Below are 18,116 nucleotides of genomic sequence, written 5' to 3'. Positions count from 1 at the left end.
CACGAAAAAGATCCCTCATTGCTCAATGGCCGTAAGTGCCGAGTATAGGACAAAATTTGCAGCGCTCTACCGTTAAGTGGTGGCGTCTCCATATGAGTGAAAAATTCTCGAGAGACACATACAAACAAAACATAAAAATCGTATTAGTGAGTAAGGGTGCATTTTTCAAAATTATAAAAAATTGTAGCCCCAGGGCCAGGTGTTCTGGTAGACGAATCTATTCGTTTAATAGTGAAAAGGGATTTTTCCTTTGAAAATATTGTTTTCACTTGGGAAATTAAACAAGCAAAATAAATGCATAGTAGTGATTAGCAATGGTTCCCTTTCCCAACATTTTGAATTTAATGGCCCCTGGTTTTGAGGTTTTGGTATGGGGCCGGGCTTTAAAGACAATGAAAAATCTTCAAACATCTTCTTTGTCCCTGGGTATTTAACAGAGAATTAATTGCATGGTTATAATGAGCTACTACGACAAGGGACCTCGGTTTATACGGTCTGCAAGTCCCACAATGGGATTCAAACCCGTGACATAAGGTTTAACTCTTTATTCACGGCTCTAAAGCGAACGCTCTAACCACTGCGCCACGCGAGCGATAATGATTGGTAATGGAACTTAGGATTCGATGCCAAATATATCATCATCAATTCCTGGGCATTATTTAATAGACTATGTCGAAAATTACTCATTTTTAGATAGTTAAATTTCTGCAGATTTATTGAGTTTTATTATTGATGTGCTAAGAATCAGACCATTTCGAAAATGATCTAGCATTTTTTTTAAATTGCAGTTTATAAGTTCATATGAACAATATACTTTCTGAGATCCCTGATAATTATGATCTACAACGCTCCTCTTCACTCCTGATAATAAGCTTGTATCTACTTCTTGATTTTATAAAAAAAAAAAAAAACGTCAAGGAGCGCTGCACGAGTCTAGATTGTCAGACATTTATTGAAGATAAATTTATCTTTCATTCATCAAAATGATCTAGCTAATTTGAGTGAAAAAAGAAATCTGCAAATTATTCTAATATAAACGCTTTAACTTGTTAATACATTTGAGTGAAAATAAAGAAGTGCGCTTTGGTATAGTAAAATGCAATAATTTTACCCTTTTAATTTTGTTGTTTGTCAAGCGCTAAGGTAGAATATCCCATAATTCAAATGATGACTGACGTTTTTCATACTAATTGTTAGGCCATAATTACACACTGAATTGTATACGGATTTTTCCGTTTTTCCGGATTATGACAAAGAGCTGCTCAGCAGACGGGGGTGTCAACGGTCGGCGGGGAATGCTCATTCCTCCATGACACCTGATCCCATCTCTGATATTTTTGGGGGTTTATGTTTGCTCTGCTACTGATGTATTGTTTAAATGGACTTGAGCTTGAAAACTATTCTAAAACTCCATATTTCATAGACGTGTACCATCCCCATTGCACTTCACGGTAGAAAGGATTGAAGGACAGTAGTTAAGGTCTTCCGTCTTCAGCGGAAAACCCTCTCATTATTCTGTTTCTTTTTCACTATTATTATTAAGGTCTTCCGTCTTCAGCGGACGACCTTCTTGTTATTCTTAGGTTTCTTTTCAAACAGTTTTTATTATTTCTTTTTCTTATCGATTTTGTGCACTTGAGTTCTCGGACACGGCTCGCTCGATTTTCATGAAACTTTCAAGTCTGATACAACATTAAAAATTCAGACATACATGTATATATATATTTTTTTGATGACATCACTTCTCAAAAAAGGCTTAAGATATTGATTGATTGTATATTGTTTAACGTCCCATTCGAGAATTTTTCACTCCGGCTTACGATAAAAATTTGAGATTTTCAGCAATGTAAGAACAGAACAAAATATGTAAATATGACAAACGTATTTCATTTTCACGGAATTGCTGCACGCCGACGCTCGCTTTGGCCCGAATAAAGGCATATCGAGAAATTCAAAATTTCTACTTTTTCTACAATATCTTTTTACTTGAAAATATTTTGTTAAAACATTCAAAACAAAAGTAGTGCAGAATTACAAAATCTTTCAAACAATATCATTGAAATGGGGCTGGCCCCAAAAATAAGGGGTCTAGAGGGGCCGAAATTTTTTTCTCTCAATAGCTCAAGAAGTATTGAGAATTTGTAACACATCAAAGAAGCAAAGTTATTTAAAATAACAAGTAGCAGCTAGTGTGACCATCAAAAAGAGGTCGAATGACGTCAAATCCGGCCAAACAGGAAGTGGTCAAAATTGCTTATTTTTTAAAGATATTGGCATGGAATAGATTGATTGAATGTTTGTTGTTTAACGTCCCTCTCGAGAATTTTTCACTCATATGGAGACGCCAGGCATGGAATAGAATAATGAATCTCACAGATGATTGAGGATTGGATAGGGTAATATGGCAGACTGGTCAGCCCAGTGGACAATCGCTCTGGCAATAACGACCTTGCTCTGCAGAATAACACCAGCAGATGAACGATTGAACCGAGCAAAATTACAACTACATGTGTGGGAAATATATTCATACACGGTATTTATTTTGATGATTACTTATTGTATGAACTCTATCCCCCGAGAATTTCTTTGTTTATATCCCGCCATGATGAAAACAATTCCCCATGAGACTCAGCCTGTTTAGGAAGAATCCAATTCAGTTATCCGAACATCAACTCTTCGTAAAACGTGATATTCACATGCTTTGATCACTAAAATGCGTCGTTTGAATATGCATAGAAATGTAAATACATATTTCTTCAGTAATGAAATAGTCCATTTATCTATAACTTGTCGGCACAAATATAAAATTGTTTGCTGAAATTGCAACTCCCCGGGTCACTTAGTAAAGCACTATTCCCAACTTGATTTCGGAAAACAGGAAAATGCAGAACAACGTACCCTCTTAAAATCAAACCCCTCTAGCTTTTAACAATCTTTGCAGTGAAATATCATGCCCCCTTTTCTGTAATGTATACGGTACCAGAGACTCATCACTAGGATTGATGGTCTAGTTAATAAACTTATCTCTTTCAGTGTGGTGTAAATTCCGTCAAAAAAGTATTTCATAGTAAACCTCATACCTTCCCGATTACTAGGCTATCAAAACGAAATTCTAATTTAACAAGTTTTGAAAATATTGATCAATTATAAAAACCCTTAAAATTCAAACTGAAATAAACCTGGACTCGCCAAAAGAGATTTTAGATTTGGGAGTCTAAAAATATGTCATATTTTGCCATAAATCATCCAGCATTAGCTTCTTTTATCAGGCTATCGCTCTACAAATGTATCTTGATGTCTAGAAACATTTTTACGAAACTATTTTTATACCATGTCCCCATCTGACACCTCCTGCTAGGTAGAAAGTCTTGCACAGGAGGAAAATTGTGTATTCCGGTGTGATGTTGTTAAAAAAAATTTCAACAGATGACTTTAATTAAATTGGTGACAGTAGGTCTGTATCATATAACTGTTGACTGTGTAGAAACGGGAAAGTTATATAGAAAGAGATAGGACTCGAAATTTAGCATTGAGATAATTATCAGAAATATCTCTGTAAACTGGATCCATTATAAAAACTCACATGCTGATCCCTCAAAAGCACATGTTCGGCTTTTACGAGTCCCCATGCCGGTACATACGATATTTTGAGCGGGAACAAAATTTGAAAAAATTAATTAACACATAAATTACAGGTAATCCTGTTAATTTTGGATAAATATTATACTGAATGAATATAATCCTTTTACAAAGATTCGAATATTATTCGACGCGACTGACCTAAGTCGATAAACAAGAGGCCCATGGGCCACATCGCTCACCTGAGTAACTTTGGCCATGCTGTTCTTTACCAGATTTCCCCCTTGCAATACCTATTGTGGGCCCGCCCTAGCCCCGGGGGTCATGATTTGAACAATTAAGAATCTACACTACCCCAGGATGCTTCCACATAAGTATCAACAATTCTGGTCCAGTGGTTGTTGAGAAGAAGATTTTTAAAGATTTTTCTTATATATTTCAATGTAAAACGTGGATTCCCTATTGTGGCCCCGCCCTACCTCCGGGGGTCATCATTTGTACAATTTAGAATCTACATTACCCCAGGATGCTTTCATATAAGTTTCAGCTTTCCTGGCCCTGTGGTTCTTGAGAAGAAGATTTTTAAAGATTTCTCCTATATATTTCAATGTAAAACTTGCATTCCCTATTGTGGCCCCGCCCTACCCCGAGGGGTTTTGATTTGAACAATTTAGAATCTACACTACCCCAGGATGCTTCCACAAAAGTTTCAGCTATTCTGGTCCAGTGGTTCTTGAGGAGAAGATTTTTAAAGATTTTTCTTTATATTTCAATGTAAAACTTGCATTCCCTATTGTGGCCCCGCCCTACCCCGAGGGGTTGTGATTTGAACAATTTAGAATCTACACTACCCCAGGATGCTTCCACAAAAGTTTCAGCTATTCTGGTCCAGTGGTTCTTGAGGAGAAGATTTTTAAAGATTTTTCTTATATATTTCAATGTAAAACTTGGATTCCCTATTGTGGCCCCGCCCTACCCCGGGGGTCATGACTTTTACAATTTAGAATCTACACTACCCCAGAATGCTTCCACATAAGTATCAGCTATACTGGTCCAGTGGTTTTTGAGAAGATTTTTAAAGATTTTTCTTATATATTTCAATGTAAAACTTGGATTCCCAATGGTGGTCCCGCCCTACCCCCGGGGGTCATGAGTTTTACAATTTAGAATCTACACTACCCCAGAATGCTTCCACGTAAGTATCAGCTATTCTGGTCCAGTGGTTCTTGAAAAGAAGATTTTTAAAGATTTTTCTTATATATTTCAATGTAAAACTTGGATTCCCTTTTGTGGCCCCGCCCTACCCCCGGGGGTCATGATTTGAACAATTTAGAATCTACACTACCCCAAGATGCTTGCTTCCACATAAGTTTCAGCTTCCCTGGCCCAGTGGTTCTTGAGAAGAAGATTTTTAAAGATTTTCCCTATATATTTCAATGTAAAACTTGGATTCCCTATTGTGGCCCCGCCCTACCCCCGGGGGTCATGATTTTTACAATTTAGAATCTACATTACCCCAGGATGCTTTCATATAAGTTTCAGCTTTCCTGGCCCTGTGGTTCTTGAGAAGAAGATTTTTAAAGATTTTCCCTATATATTTCAATGTAAAACTTGGATTCCCTATTGTGGCCCCGCCCTACCCCCGGGGGTCATGATTTTTACAATTTAGAATCTACATTACCCCAGGATGCTTTCATATAAGTTTCAGCTTTCCTGGCCCTGTGGTTCTTGAGAAGAAGATTTTTAAAGATTTTTCTTATATATTTCAATGTAAAACTTGGATTCCCTATGGTGGTCCCGCCCTACCCCCGGGGGTCATGATTTTTACAATTTAGAATCTACACTACCCCAGAATGCTTCCACGTAAGTATCAGCTATTCTGGTCCAGTGGTTCTTGAAAAGAAGATTTTTAAAGATTTTTCTTATATATTTCAATGTAAAACTTGCATTCCCTATTGTGGCCCCGCCCTACCCCGAGGGGTTTTGATTTGAACAATTTAGAATCTACACTACCCCAGGATGCTTCCACAAAAGTTTCAGCTATTCTGGTCCAGTGGTTCTTGAGGAGAAGATTTTTAAAGATTTTTCTTATATATTTCAATGTAAAACTTGGATTCCCTATTGTGGCCCCGCCCTACCCCGGGGGTCATGACTTTTACAATTTAGAATCTACACTACCCCAGAATGCTTCCACATAAGTATTAGCTATACTGGTCCAGTGGTTTTTGAGAAGATTTTTAAAGATTTTTCTTATATATTTCAATGTAAAACTTGGATTCCCTATGGTGGTCCCGCCCTACCCCCGGGGGTCATGATTTTTACAATTTAGAATCTACACTACCCCAGAATGCTTCCACGTAAGTATCAGCTATTCTGGTCCAGTGGTTCTTGAAAAGAAGATTTTTAAAGATTTTTCTTTTTATATTTCAATGTAAAACTTGGATTCCCTTTTGTGGCCCCGCCCTACCCCCGTGGGTCATGATTTGAACAATTTAGAATCTACACTACCCCAAGATGCTTGCTTCCACATAAGTTTCAGCTTTCCTGGCCCAGTGGTACTTGAGAAGAAGATTTTTAAAAATTTTCCCTATATATTTCAATGTAAAACTTGGATTCCCTATTGTGGCCCCGCCCTACCCCCGGGGGTCATGATTTTTACAATTTAAAATTTACACTACCCCAGGGTGCTTCCACAAAAGTTTCAGCTATTTTGGCCCAGTGGTTCCTGAGAAGAAGATTTTTTTAATGACCCCACCCTATTTTTGTCTTTTCTTGATTATCTCCCCTTGTAAGGGGACTTGGCCCTTTATTTTAACAATTTAAACCCCCCTTTACCCAAGGATACTTAGTACCAAGTTTGGTTAAAATTGGCCCGGTGGTTCTTGAGAAGAAGTTGAAAATGTGAAAAGTTTACAGACGGACGGACGGACAACGGGTGATCAGAAAAGCTCACTTGAGCTTTCAGCTCAGGTGAGCTAAAAATAGGTAGCAACTGTTTCTTCGCCAGGCGCTCGGCACTTTGAAGTGAAAGTTGCGGGTTATTCGGAAGAGACCTTAATACCCGAGACCCCGTGTCAGGGTAGGGGTTGGCACGATAAAGAGTCCTCACTGCTCATGGCCCTAAGTGCCGGGTAAAGGCAATCAATCTTCATCATCACTGTCTGCTATTGGAGGTTCCTCATCACTCTCAGAAGTTTCAGTGTTCCCTCGTTTTTTGGCCATCTTTTTTGCAACTTTTTTTTTCTTGTTTTTATTTTCTTGAGATTTTTTTCATCTCTCGTTCCTTCTGCTTCCTGACTTTTTTCTCCTCTTTAGCTTTCTTCTTTTTTTCTCTGTTTCTTCCACGCCTCTTTCGCTTTTTGTTCATCGTCTTTTCTTTTCTGTCTCTCAATAAGAATTTTCTCGAAATTTTTCACGGGTTATTGCTTTCATTAGAAGATATGTAAAGTTAGCTACTAGTAACTGGCTATTAGTAGCTGGCTACGACAAGTGGGTAAAGTTGGCCACTAGTAACTGGCTACAATAGGTGGGTAAAGTTAGCTACTAGTAACTGGCTACTAGTATCTGACTTAAATGTGAATGAAGCTAGCTATTAGTAACTAGTTACGACATGTGAGTAAAGCTAGCTACTAGACTAACTGACTTGCAATGTGAGTAAAGGTACGTAACTTCTAGAACTGGCTAAATTACAAATATTAATTTGAAGGAAATAAAATTAATGTATTGAATGCATTTAAAAAAAATTGAATACAATCTCGTATTTTTGTTTCGCTAGTCAAATTATCTTTCATAAGAATATGATACTTTTAATCTCTACTTGCAGATTAATACTATCATTATGCATTTTAAATTAGTCATATCTTATAAAAACCGTCAGTGTGCCGTTTCTTTTATAAATTTCGAAGACATCTATTCCGTCCGATGTTCTGGCACTGAAGTTACCAAGATATCTGTAGTGATATACTCAGCTACTCGTACTTTTTATGTAATATAATGCATGTTTGGGATAGAAATGTTGATATCATTGAAGAAAATGGATTCTTATTTATCTAACATCTACTTATATTGCTGAAATAAACTTCCTGTTTGGTTCTCCACATCATCTTGCACTGAAGTTGCCAAGATATCTGTAGTGATAACTTCAGCTACTAGCACTTTTAGTGCAATATAATGCAAGTTTGGGATACAAATGTTGACATCATCGAAGTAACTGGGTTCATATATAGTTGATATCTACTAAAATTGCTGATGTAAACTTTCTCTTAGCTTCCCCACATGATCCGGGACTTGAGAAACCAAGAAATCTGTCGCTACTAGTACCTTTTGTGAAATATGATTAATTTTGGGGTAAAATATTGACATCCTTCAAGTAGTTGTGTATTTAGAGAGCTGATATCTACTGATACAGCTAATTAGAAATTTCTTCAAGGTTCTCCACATAAAACATGATTGACGATTTACGTTTATCTTTTGTTATCTTTCCGCCACTAGTATATTTCGTGAGGCATGCGAAAAGTTTGCAATACAAATATTGACATCATTGAAGTGACTGGATTCTAACTAAGCTGATATCTACAAGTATTGCTGATGAAAGCATTCTCTTAACTTCTCCACATGATCTGGCACTGAAGTTTACAAGATATCTGTAGTAATATACTCAGCTACTAGCACTTTTTGTGTAATATAATGCAAGTTTGGGATACAAATGTTGACATCATTGAAGTAACTGAGTTCTTACATGTTTAGGGTTGCATTTTCAACATAATGGCATCTTTACATAAAATGTTTTCAAAGGTACTCTCTTTATGGCTTTAGGGAGTTAAGGGCTGTGCAAATAACGAGCTATTTATCAAGTTGAGATTAAATTTAAGTTCAGTAAATCCCTTAATATAGAGCTAAAACATTTCCCCATTGATTTGTATTATTTTAATTCAATAACTCAAAACTAATGAGGATTTTTCAGTGTCGATATTTACACTGAAACTGTGGAATACCAGCATCTGCCCTGGAAGTGTTCGATATCACATCTTTCCAATGACACTGCCAAGCCTTATGATTTGATTAAAAAGGTTGTTATTGAGGTACAAAATTATTAAATTATTGTCCGAAAATAGATACATCTTAACTAGCTGTCACTTCCAATGTTGAGCGATATTGAACACTCGCCTTCGGAATGTTTCGGGGCATACATGTACTCGTTGCGTATTGCACACTCAGCCTTCTAGAAAACGTCAAGTAGTTTTTCATTATATACTTTTTTTAGCTATAATATAAATAATTAAAAAATATTAATTATTGAACTAATAACATTTTTTAAATACTAGGTATTTTGACAAATAAATCTCCATATTATGCTGACATATTTACTTTTTATTGGCCTTAGATCCACAGGACACATCGCTGAATTTACTTTAGATGTATCAATAAAAATGTTATTTTAGGTACTTAGATTTGTGCGAGTAACTTGTTATCTGTTGTAATGTAACAAAAAAGGGTCCAGCATGGGTGTTCTCATAACCTCGAGGTTAATATCTGCTTTGTTTATTCACAATTTTATTTTGAGCAGCCTCTTTTGGGTCGCTTAACATAGCAATCCGTGCTGTATTACTCGGAGGTTGGCGTCAAGAATCTCAGAATGGAACAAAAGTCTTAGTAAAGTGGGAAACGGGTGAGTATATTTTATAATATTTATATAGTACCCCTTTTCTTTTATCACTCTCTCTCTCTCTTAAAATAATACCCTTCTCTCTCGAGATCTTTTTTGCTCTTCAAAAAGATTCAAATTGTAACAATTTACTAAAAAATAATTTTTTTAAAATCCTATTTTTCTCAATTTTATTCCCCCCCCCCCCCCCCCCAAAAAAAAAAGAGAAAAAGCGAGAAGACTTGTAAACCTAAAAGTAAAAAAATAAAATAAAATACTGATTGAATGTTGAACAACAAAAATTCAAGTCTTTATCTCATACTTGTTTTACTTATGTTATCTGTAAGAGTTCAATCACTGTTCAAGCATACAAGTAAATCACACCCAATTTTCTCGTTGGCAGAAATGTGATATCAGTCTCTAGCCGCTACATTGATGTCAGGTTTATTATTTTAACCCTTCACTGCCGCTGAACACTGTTTAATTAAATTACTAGAAACTGCACCCTGTTAGAAATATCTTGAATTAGCATTTCTCATTCAATAATCATTCCTTAGGTCCTACAGGCTACAGATGTAGTTTGGACCGAGTTCAGTTTTTAAAATTGAGATAGAGAGAACAACCGTTAAGAAACTGAGAACTATTTTGAAAGGAAGAGAAGGCAAAGAGGAAAAAAAAAACATGCCCGGAGCGTCCGAGACGTTTTTTAAAGTGTGTGTGTTGTGTGTGTGGGAGATATGCTTTTATTGTGTGACTCTGGAACTATGCTACCCCGCCACAGCATGATACGCCCGTCAAATATTGTTCACTTGTCTTAAACAGTTTAGAGTGCATGAAAATCATGTTAACCTTGATATAAAGATGTCAATGATTTTTCCATTCCTTATAATGTTTGAAGTACATACATCTCCTGTGGAGTAGGTTTTAATTATAACAAATGATACATCATATATTTCTCAAATGGTTGTATTAGAGTTTAACAAGTTACAGCTTTGTTTATTATATATTTCATGATTGATTAACAATGCTACAGCCTAATAAAACATCAAAACAAATTATTCTATTCTAAATTTTAGTCTATAAAATTGTCATCTTAGTGAGACATGACACTCTGCAATTTGTTCTAAAAGATATAAAAAGATATATAAAAATTAAAATAAAAAAATATTAATATACAATATCAAATTAGTTTTAATTACTTTACACCAAATTTATCTTGAAAGTTAGGCTAGCCAAAAGGAACTTTTTAATCCTTGTCCAATTCCCAAGAGATATAGATAACACCTGCTTGATCAGAGATGCTCTACCAGTTATCTCCTCACATTAAACTCATTAATTTCTCTCTAATTTGACATGCAATTTTCTTTTATCAAAATTCTACTTGACCAGTGCTTGATGATTACACCCATGTGAGAGGTGGAATTTCTCATTGAACATTACATTTGTTATAGGTTGCTTGTAAAGTATATAATGGAAAAAATAAGTATTTTGATTTAAATTTTTTAATAAAGGTACAGCAATACTCTTACATATTTTGAGATAAATGAAGATAACATAAGCAAAACCAAGGATAAAAAATGCAAGAAAGATGACCTGGATGATGGGGTCGCTGAGTCAGTTAAAAACAATTCCACCACAAGTTCTTGTGATCGCGAGATAAATCAAGATATCATTACGGAAAATGAGAACACAGAACACAGAGAAGATGCAATTAACGATGAAACCGAAGATTTGAATATCAATAAGAATAGTACTAGTCAGGAGAGAATGGAGAATGCAGATAAGCATTCAAATGATGTCAAGCTACTATCCGATGGTAAGAAAAAAGGTGACGTAGAATCCAGTTTGGATACCACTGACGATGATCAAGACTGTTCACCAAATGAGAAAGATTTTGTGTACGAATATCACGACAACAGTTTTAACGAAAACTCTAATGACGACAGCATTGAAGTAAGAAGCATATGCTCGTCAGATAGTGATGTCTGTAGTTTTTCCCACTCTTATTAAAAAGGTAGGTACTTCAATGATTCAACTGACAGCGAAAAAGAAGACTCTTTTGAAGAATTCAAAGACAATATTAAAATTAACGAACGAGAGATCGACGACAACGATAACAAAAATACTGTAACGATTTTGACGTACATGTAATGATTTTTGACTGTTTATTATTAAAATGTGTGTTTATCTATTTGTGATTCTTAATTTCTGCCGACCGGAAGATTCCTTCATCATTATTATATGTTTAAAATATTATAAATTTGTTGTACATCATTGTTTTACCTTATTTATAAGAGATTAGATTTTCCATTACTTCCGGTCGCGGGAAATTATGTATAGGTTTTACCTAAAATGTGTCATGGTATGGGTTGTGCAACGTCACGTTTGGTTATGCTACGTCACATTAGCGTTAACATTTAGGGGCGCTTTCCATTAAACAGGCAACGCCGGATTTGCCGGTGTTGCCGTCGACGCCGGATAATGGAACGCGCGTTGCCGGCTGGCAATTGCGGTCACGCATTTTACCATTGCCGATTAGGAAACAATATGGCGTCGAGTCATCAAGAAGAGATTTACAGATACTACAAAACGGCGATTTTTCCTAAGATGGGTCATAATATGCTCAATAACAACATCAATGCATAAAAATTAGTTCTGGAGAACACCTACCAACACATTTCAAGATAAGTATCCGTTTCATAGTTAATTATATATGATTTTTTTAAATTCAACCTGTAAAGTACAACCACCCCGAATTTTCTCCACACATAGAATAAACGGTTGTTTATTTATATCCTTTGGTAAGTAAACGCAAAACGCATGGTAAGTATTCCCACCTTTTTACGTCATATTTGACTGCTTATTGCGTCATATCACCTGTCTGGATTAAGAAGATCTTGTCTTTTACGTTTTATCTGTTTGTTGACGATGGCGTCTCTGGAGCTACTGCATTGTCCTGGATGCAACTCGTTATTTCTTTCGTTAGCTCACTTTAATCAACATAACTGTCCAGTAAATTCGCCAGTACAACCCCTTATTCTTAAGGATAACATGGCTACTGTGTATAGGTATTTTACGTTAAAGTCTTGACGAGTTAACATTTTTTTCACAATAACTGTAAGTACAAAGTAAGTAAAAGTTCACACACTTCAAATGGAAAAGGTATGTTCACATTGTAAATAAAATAATCATAATATATTAAATTAAATTTTAATTATTTTGCATATGTTGTCATTAGTATGCAGATTTTCATTGATGTTTTATTTAAGATATGAAATTTTGTGCAGCAATAAGAATGATAAGAAATAAACACTGCTACGGATAACCAGAATTTAGAAGGTTCAAAATTTTTTAATACCACTCTAGTTTTCAAAATATTTGCAGGGAAGAAGAACCACATCATGGTCAGGGGGCTGCTTGTCAGCCGATGCATAAAGCTGCAACAAGCACTGTGGCAATTGCACATGGTAACTAAGTAAAGAAATCTTTATACATGTGGGAAGGATTTTGGTGTAATGCCTCAAAATTATTCTTTTAATTTATGATTTAAGAGTCATGTTAATTGACTTAAGGGTACATACCACAAACAAGAATTTGATGCATGGATTGATATATATATATATATTTTTTGACTGATTATGAATGGAAATAACATAAATAATCAATCCCTAAAATATAAAGAAATTATAAGTTTTCTTTGGTGCTTATACATGTGTAAGCAACTTTGTATCGTTTTCTATGAAACTCTATACAAAATTTTGCAGGTATTTTTGACATTGTGACAAAATCTTACAAAATTCTTCCACTTTACCCAGGGAATATCATTCAGGTTACCTATTTGAATATTAATCTATGAGAAATATTGCTGATTTCTGAAAAAAAGTTTGTTTGTGTTATTTGTCCTTAATATACATTGTTTTGCAATTCTAAATAAGTGTTCAGAGAATATATTCTCAATTTATTAAAAAAAAAAAGTAACTCATGCCAAAAGTGTGCACAATAATTGATACATGTGTTGTTTACCAATTACTGAATTATAAAATTTTGCCATGTATTCATTATATGAATTCCTAATAATTCAATAATTAATTAACAAACATGTATGCCATTGAAAGATGAATGAAGTGATCAGAATAGATTGCATTTTTATTAGATAGCATATAAATTTCTAATAAATATTTTTTGTATCAATAGGGGAAGAAAATGAAACAACTGTCACAGATATTTCTCCTGCCACACCTGTGCAAGGTACATCATTTCTTGTTGTACAATCTGTTAGATAAAATTTTGAAAAATGCTTTTGAAATCTGTTTGTACAGAATGAAAACTTAATGGATTCCATATTTAAAAAGAAAACATACAGCTTCCTAAATAAATTGTATATTCCATGCCCCCTGGGACAGAGTTTTAGGCACTAAATTTGGACTCTTCTATTTATATCAGTACATATACTATTAATATATTTTCTTTCTCACTGATATCATTGTCCCCTCCCCCCCCCCCCTTTTCGCTAAAGCAAGGGGAAATTAAATCGCATTCGTCTGTCAGCCTGTCTGTCTGTCAGTCAGTCCGTCTGTCTTAAAATCTTTGACCTTGGTCATAACTATTGATAAAAGATAGGGCTTTCATATTACAAATGTATATTACCTGTGGTAAAACCTTTCTAAATATACCGTGATTTTTGACCCAGCTACCTTGACAATGATGTTTGATCTACTTTTCAAAATGTTATCTTTTCTTATAATTTTGATTGAGAAGAGATGGAGCTTTCATATTTGACAAGTACACTACTGGTGACAAAAAGTTTCCAAGCACGCTATGATTTTTTGCCCCTTGACCTTGACTATCATGTTTGCCCTAATTTTCAAAAATGTTAACTTTGGTGATTACTTTAGAATGACATATGATAGGGCGTTCATATTTGACACGATATGACATAAATAACAGCATCCCATCTACTAAGACACCGAAAGCGGGGGACCACAATTCTTTGAATTTGCTTGTTGAATTTAATTTTCACGCATTATAAGAGATTATAAAATTGTCTATTTTGTAGATGAAAAGCAAACGTGGACCAACTGTCTCACGAAAGGCCTCATCAATTTAAGAGGCGAGTTGGATGCAGAGTTTGCCTCAAAGAAGAAGACCCATAAAGCTCTATGGAAAGAAATTGCAGCCAAATTGAAGGAAGAGTATGGGTTTACTGGTGACTGGCTTCAGTGTCAATCAAAATTCAACAAGCTTACTGCCAAGTATAAGGCAGTAGAGGATGCGAATAAGAAGTCTGGTGAGAGACGGCGGTCCATGGAGTTCTATGAAGAAATGATGGAGGTTATGGGTGATGATCCAAAAATAACGCCATTAAAAACAATATCTGTTGGTGTGGGTAAGAGGTTAAGTATTATTAGTGGTGAGAAGGGGGAGAAAGGGGAGGGGCATGAGAGAGTGAGTGTTAAAGTAGGGTGTGAGAAAGTGAAGAACGTGTCTAAGCGTAAGAGGGAGGATGAGTTAATAGATTTGTTGACTGAGGTGAGGGATGACAGGAGAAAGTTTCAGGAGGAGCAGATGAGAGTGAATGAAAGAAAGCTGGTGCTTATGGAGAAATTAGTGTCTTTGCTTGAAAAATAAGTTTATTGTGTTTTCTGATATCATAGATCAAATAAGTAAATACATGACCCCAAGACCATAAATTGAGAATTGATCAAAGTCAAAATTTTGCTTTTTAATATTTTTAGTTTTATTGAATGTATTTGCTTAAAAATTTTCAATGTTGTCTAACATTTTAATTCAAACATATGTTGAATATTTTGCTTCATTTGTTTCATTATCAAAATTATTTCAAAAGATATATTGGTTTGAAATTTTGACTAAAGTTTATATTCTCGGTTTATGGTCTTTAGACCTGAAGAGAATGTTTATCTCACTTCTTCAAAACAATGCAATTTTGTGTAATATTCAAAAACAAAGACATACTGAAAATTTTGTTATGTTTTCATACATCAAGAGCCATCCATATTTTTATATTGTACTCTGACCATCATTTTTCAAGGTGTGTTGGTAGATAGTTTTGTTATTTTTTTCTTTTTAAGTTACAAGTACTTTTGATAATTATCTTAAAACTCACACTTTAAATAATTTATTAATGTTCTCATTATGCGAAGGACTGTTATACAGATAATATTTGTGACAGGTTGTACATCAAACAAATCATTTTTTATTGTTCAAGTAGGTACATTAATTTGAAATTTTGACCTTAGTATGTAAGTAGTTTATGGTCTAGAGGCATGTGAGTATTGAAGTTGTTACCCAATAATTACCCATTGTTTATTGATAGTGTAGACAAGTCCATTCAATTTACGTCAACACATGTAAATATTGATGTTAATCTACTATTAGTTGTTCATTGATACATGTATGTATATGCATTCATTGATGATAATTAAGGATTTTTCAACCCAAAAATTGGATTGGATTTAACTTAATAGCTACAATTTCAGGAGGCATCATCCTGATTATGGAAAAGTTTTAATGTAAATGTTACATAAAAAGCTTTTTTCTTAAATTGTAATAAAAAAGGAAACATTTGTAAATTTAGCATTGTTTTCTTTATTTCGTTGAATTTAATATCGGTTGGTAGACCAGAAATACTGGGCTAGGGCATTCCGTTTTACTGATCCACTCTGGTTCAAAGGCTCACTCACAGCTGGAGCATCAGGAAAGATACTGGCATCACTGCACATGTCCAGGTCATTCTCATTGTTCTGTAAAAAAAAAAAAAGAAATCAAGTAAGAGCAAGATTCATTTTTACATGTGTTTCGTATGCCAAAATTCACGATGATTTTTTTTTCAAAGTTTGGGGGGGGGGGGGGGTACCTCTATGCACATATTGTGAAGTGTACAGGCTGCTGTTATAACACTTGGGACATCTTCAAGTTTGGTCATTTCCAGGAATCTCAGCCTCCTCCATTTTCCTTTCAACAAACCAAAGGCTCTTTCAATCGTTTGACGAGTGTTGGCATGTATGAAGTTATATCTTTTCTGACACTCTGCCAGATTCCCCGTATCTTTATACGGTGTTAAAACCCAACTGAAATGTAATACAAATAACTTGAACATAAATGATGTACATGGTTTTCAAAAAAGTATAATCTGCCCATTTCTTTAAATAAATGTCAATTTTTATTAACCTTTGCAGTGGATATGCTGCATCTCTAACAATATGTGTATCGCCAGGAAAAAGGTTTTCACTGCAGCTGGCTTCATAAAGGGGTGAATTTTTGAAGACTCTTGCGTCATGTACTGACCCAGGCCATCCGGATAGAATGTCCGTGAACCGTAAAGTATGATCACATACAGCCTAAAAAGTAAATGAATGAATTAAATCACAGGAATCATGGAGGCGATTAAGAAGTGCTGTTGTTTGCCTTATAGTATTTTTAAACCGAATTGTATGTTCACCTGTAATATAACCGAATAGTCCCGTTTCCTGTTCAGATAAGACATGGGATGGTATTTTTCTTGTGGAGCTCTTATCTGTATGTGGCATCCGTCGACAGCCCCTAAAACTCCAGGGAAACCCATGATCTTTTCAAAGCCTTCATTGACTTCATTTGCCCTAGCACCTGTAACGAAATAAATTCCAGGTTGTGTTTTTTTTTTTTTTTTTTTACTGAATTATTCAAATTATATATATATATATATATATATATATATATATATATATATATATATATATATATATATATATATATATATATATATATATATATAGTTTTGTGCCATGCGGATTGTGGGATATTTTGTGTCTTTTTCACTCACGTTGTGGGTATCATGGATGGTTTATGGGTCATTATATATTGACCCACAAACCATGTGCCTAAAAATTTGTTTATGACAATAATATAGTTACTATTTTCATTTTTTACGAAAAAAATTTTTTTGACCCATAATTACACACTCAAAAAATGACCCACAATGCAATTATATATATATGAAATCTTACCACTCTGTGGATTGGCAGAATTTCGCGCGTGACCCACAATTTTTTATATACTTCCCCATGAGTATTGGAGGGATTATGGGAAGCAGCTAGATTTTATAGCCTAATTGCAGTGAATCATTATCAGATTGTAACGCATTATTTATTTACATGTATGTCATGCCATGCATGAGCTTTTGCTTTTAATGTAATAAATTGTATAAATCTAGAAAAAATAAGGTTAAATAATTTTATAAGTTTTAATCGTACTATAGTTGTGTTCTTCCTAAAGTCTATATAATTATTCAGATATGAAAGAAAGCTTCAAGTATATCATTTTATAAGATATAATGACTTTAAAATGTTACTATAAAGAAGGCACGTTACCCTGATGTGAACCGTGAAGTTTAAGTAATAAAGGAATATGTCAGTATGAAGTCGCAGAAAATCATTCACAACTCAAGGATTATTCAGAAAAAAATTATTACGCGTTAAGATTTTAGGGAAGTGTAATCAAATCAACAGTGATTTTAATATTTTATAGATAGACAAGTACAACTGTACATATCCCACGATGTTCTTTATATCAATATATTGACCCAGAATGATGTATAGTTGCCTGTAATTTGATCCTGCAATATTCTATATCTATATATATGTACATATAAATGACCCATAATTATCCGATACATGCATTACATGTACATGTAGAACCTTGATACAGATATATAGATATATTTATGTAATATATGTGTTTATAATATTAACATATTTATGTGAGAGAAAGAGATAAAAGATTTGGGAACAAAAAAATTACGTCTAAAACGTATTGAATAAAACAATTAATTCAAAATAGGACAATCACTAACCATTTTACTCGCTAAATAGTCTCGAGTATTTGCTTTAATCCTCCC

The 18,116-nt window shown here is 34.5% G+C and overlaps 1 protein-coding gene and 1 long non-coding RNA gene across 3 annotated transcripts; one reads left to right on the top strand and one right to left on the bottom strand.

The window, feature by feature from the left end:
• Nucleotides 1-11,647: 11,647 nt before the first annotated feature.
• On the top strand, nt 11,648-14,925 carry LOC133198558 (uncharacterized). Of its 2 annotated transcripts, XM_061334634.1 has the most exons (4): nt 11,648-12,291; nt 12,608-12,690; nt 13,418-13,471; nt 14,280-14,925. In XM_061334634.1, exons 1-4 carry the CDS (start codon nt 12,152-12,154, stop codon nt 14,849-14,851), a joined length of 849 nt encoding a protein of 282 aa, XP_061190618.1. In that variant the 5' UTR covers nt 11,648-12,151; the 3' UTR covers nt 14,852-14,925. The 2 variants fall into 2 exon arrangements, with proteins under 2 accessions (XP_061190618.1, XP_061190620.1); XM_061334636.1 differs by lacking the exon at nt 13,418-13,471.
• Nucleotides 14,926-15,805: 880 nt separating this feature from the next.
• LOC133198557 (uncharacterized) lies at nt 15,806-16,436 on the bottom strand. Its single transcript, XR_009722491.1, has 3 exons — nt 16,412-16,436; nt 16,098-16,311; nt 15,806-15,984 (listed from the first exon to the last, which is right to left on the bottom strand). It is a non-coding gene; the product is annotated as an uncharacterized LOC133198557 (long non-coding RNA).
• Between the last annotated feature and the right edge of the window lie 1,680 nt (nt 16,437-18,116).

The sequence above is a fragment of the Saccostrea echinata genome, unplaced genomic scaffold (genome assembly GCF_033153115.1).
Source record: "Saccostrea echinata isolate AGI-Se365-2 ecotype Australia unplaced genomic scaffold, CSIRO_AGI_Sech_v1 ptg000033l, whole genome shotgun sequence".
Lineage (NCBI taxonomy): Eukaryota > Metazoa > Mollusca > Bivalvia > Ostreida > Ostreidae > Saccostrea > Saccostrea echinata.
Note: the sequence above shows the minus strand (reverse complement) of the source record. Positions and strands in the feature narration are given on the sequence as shown.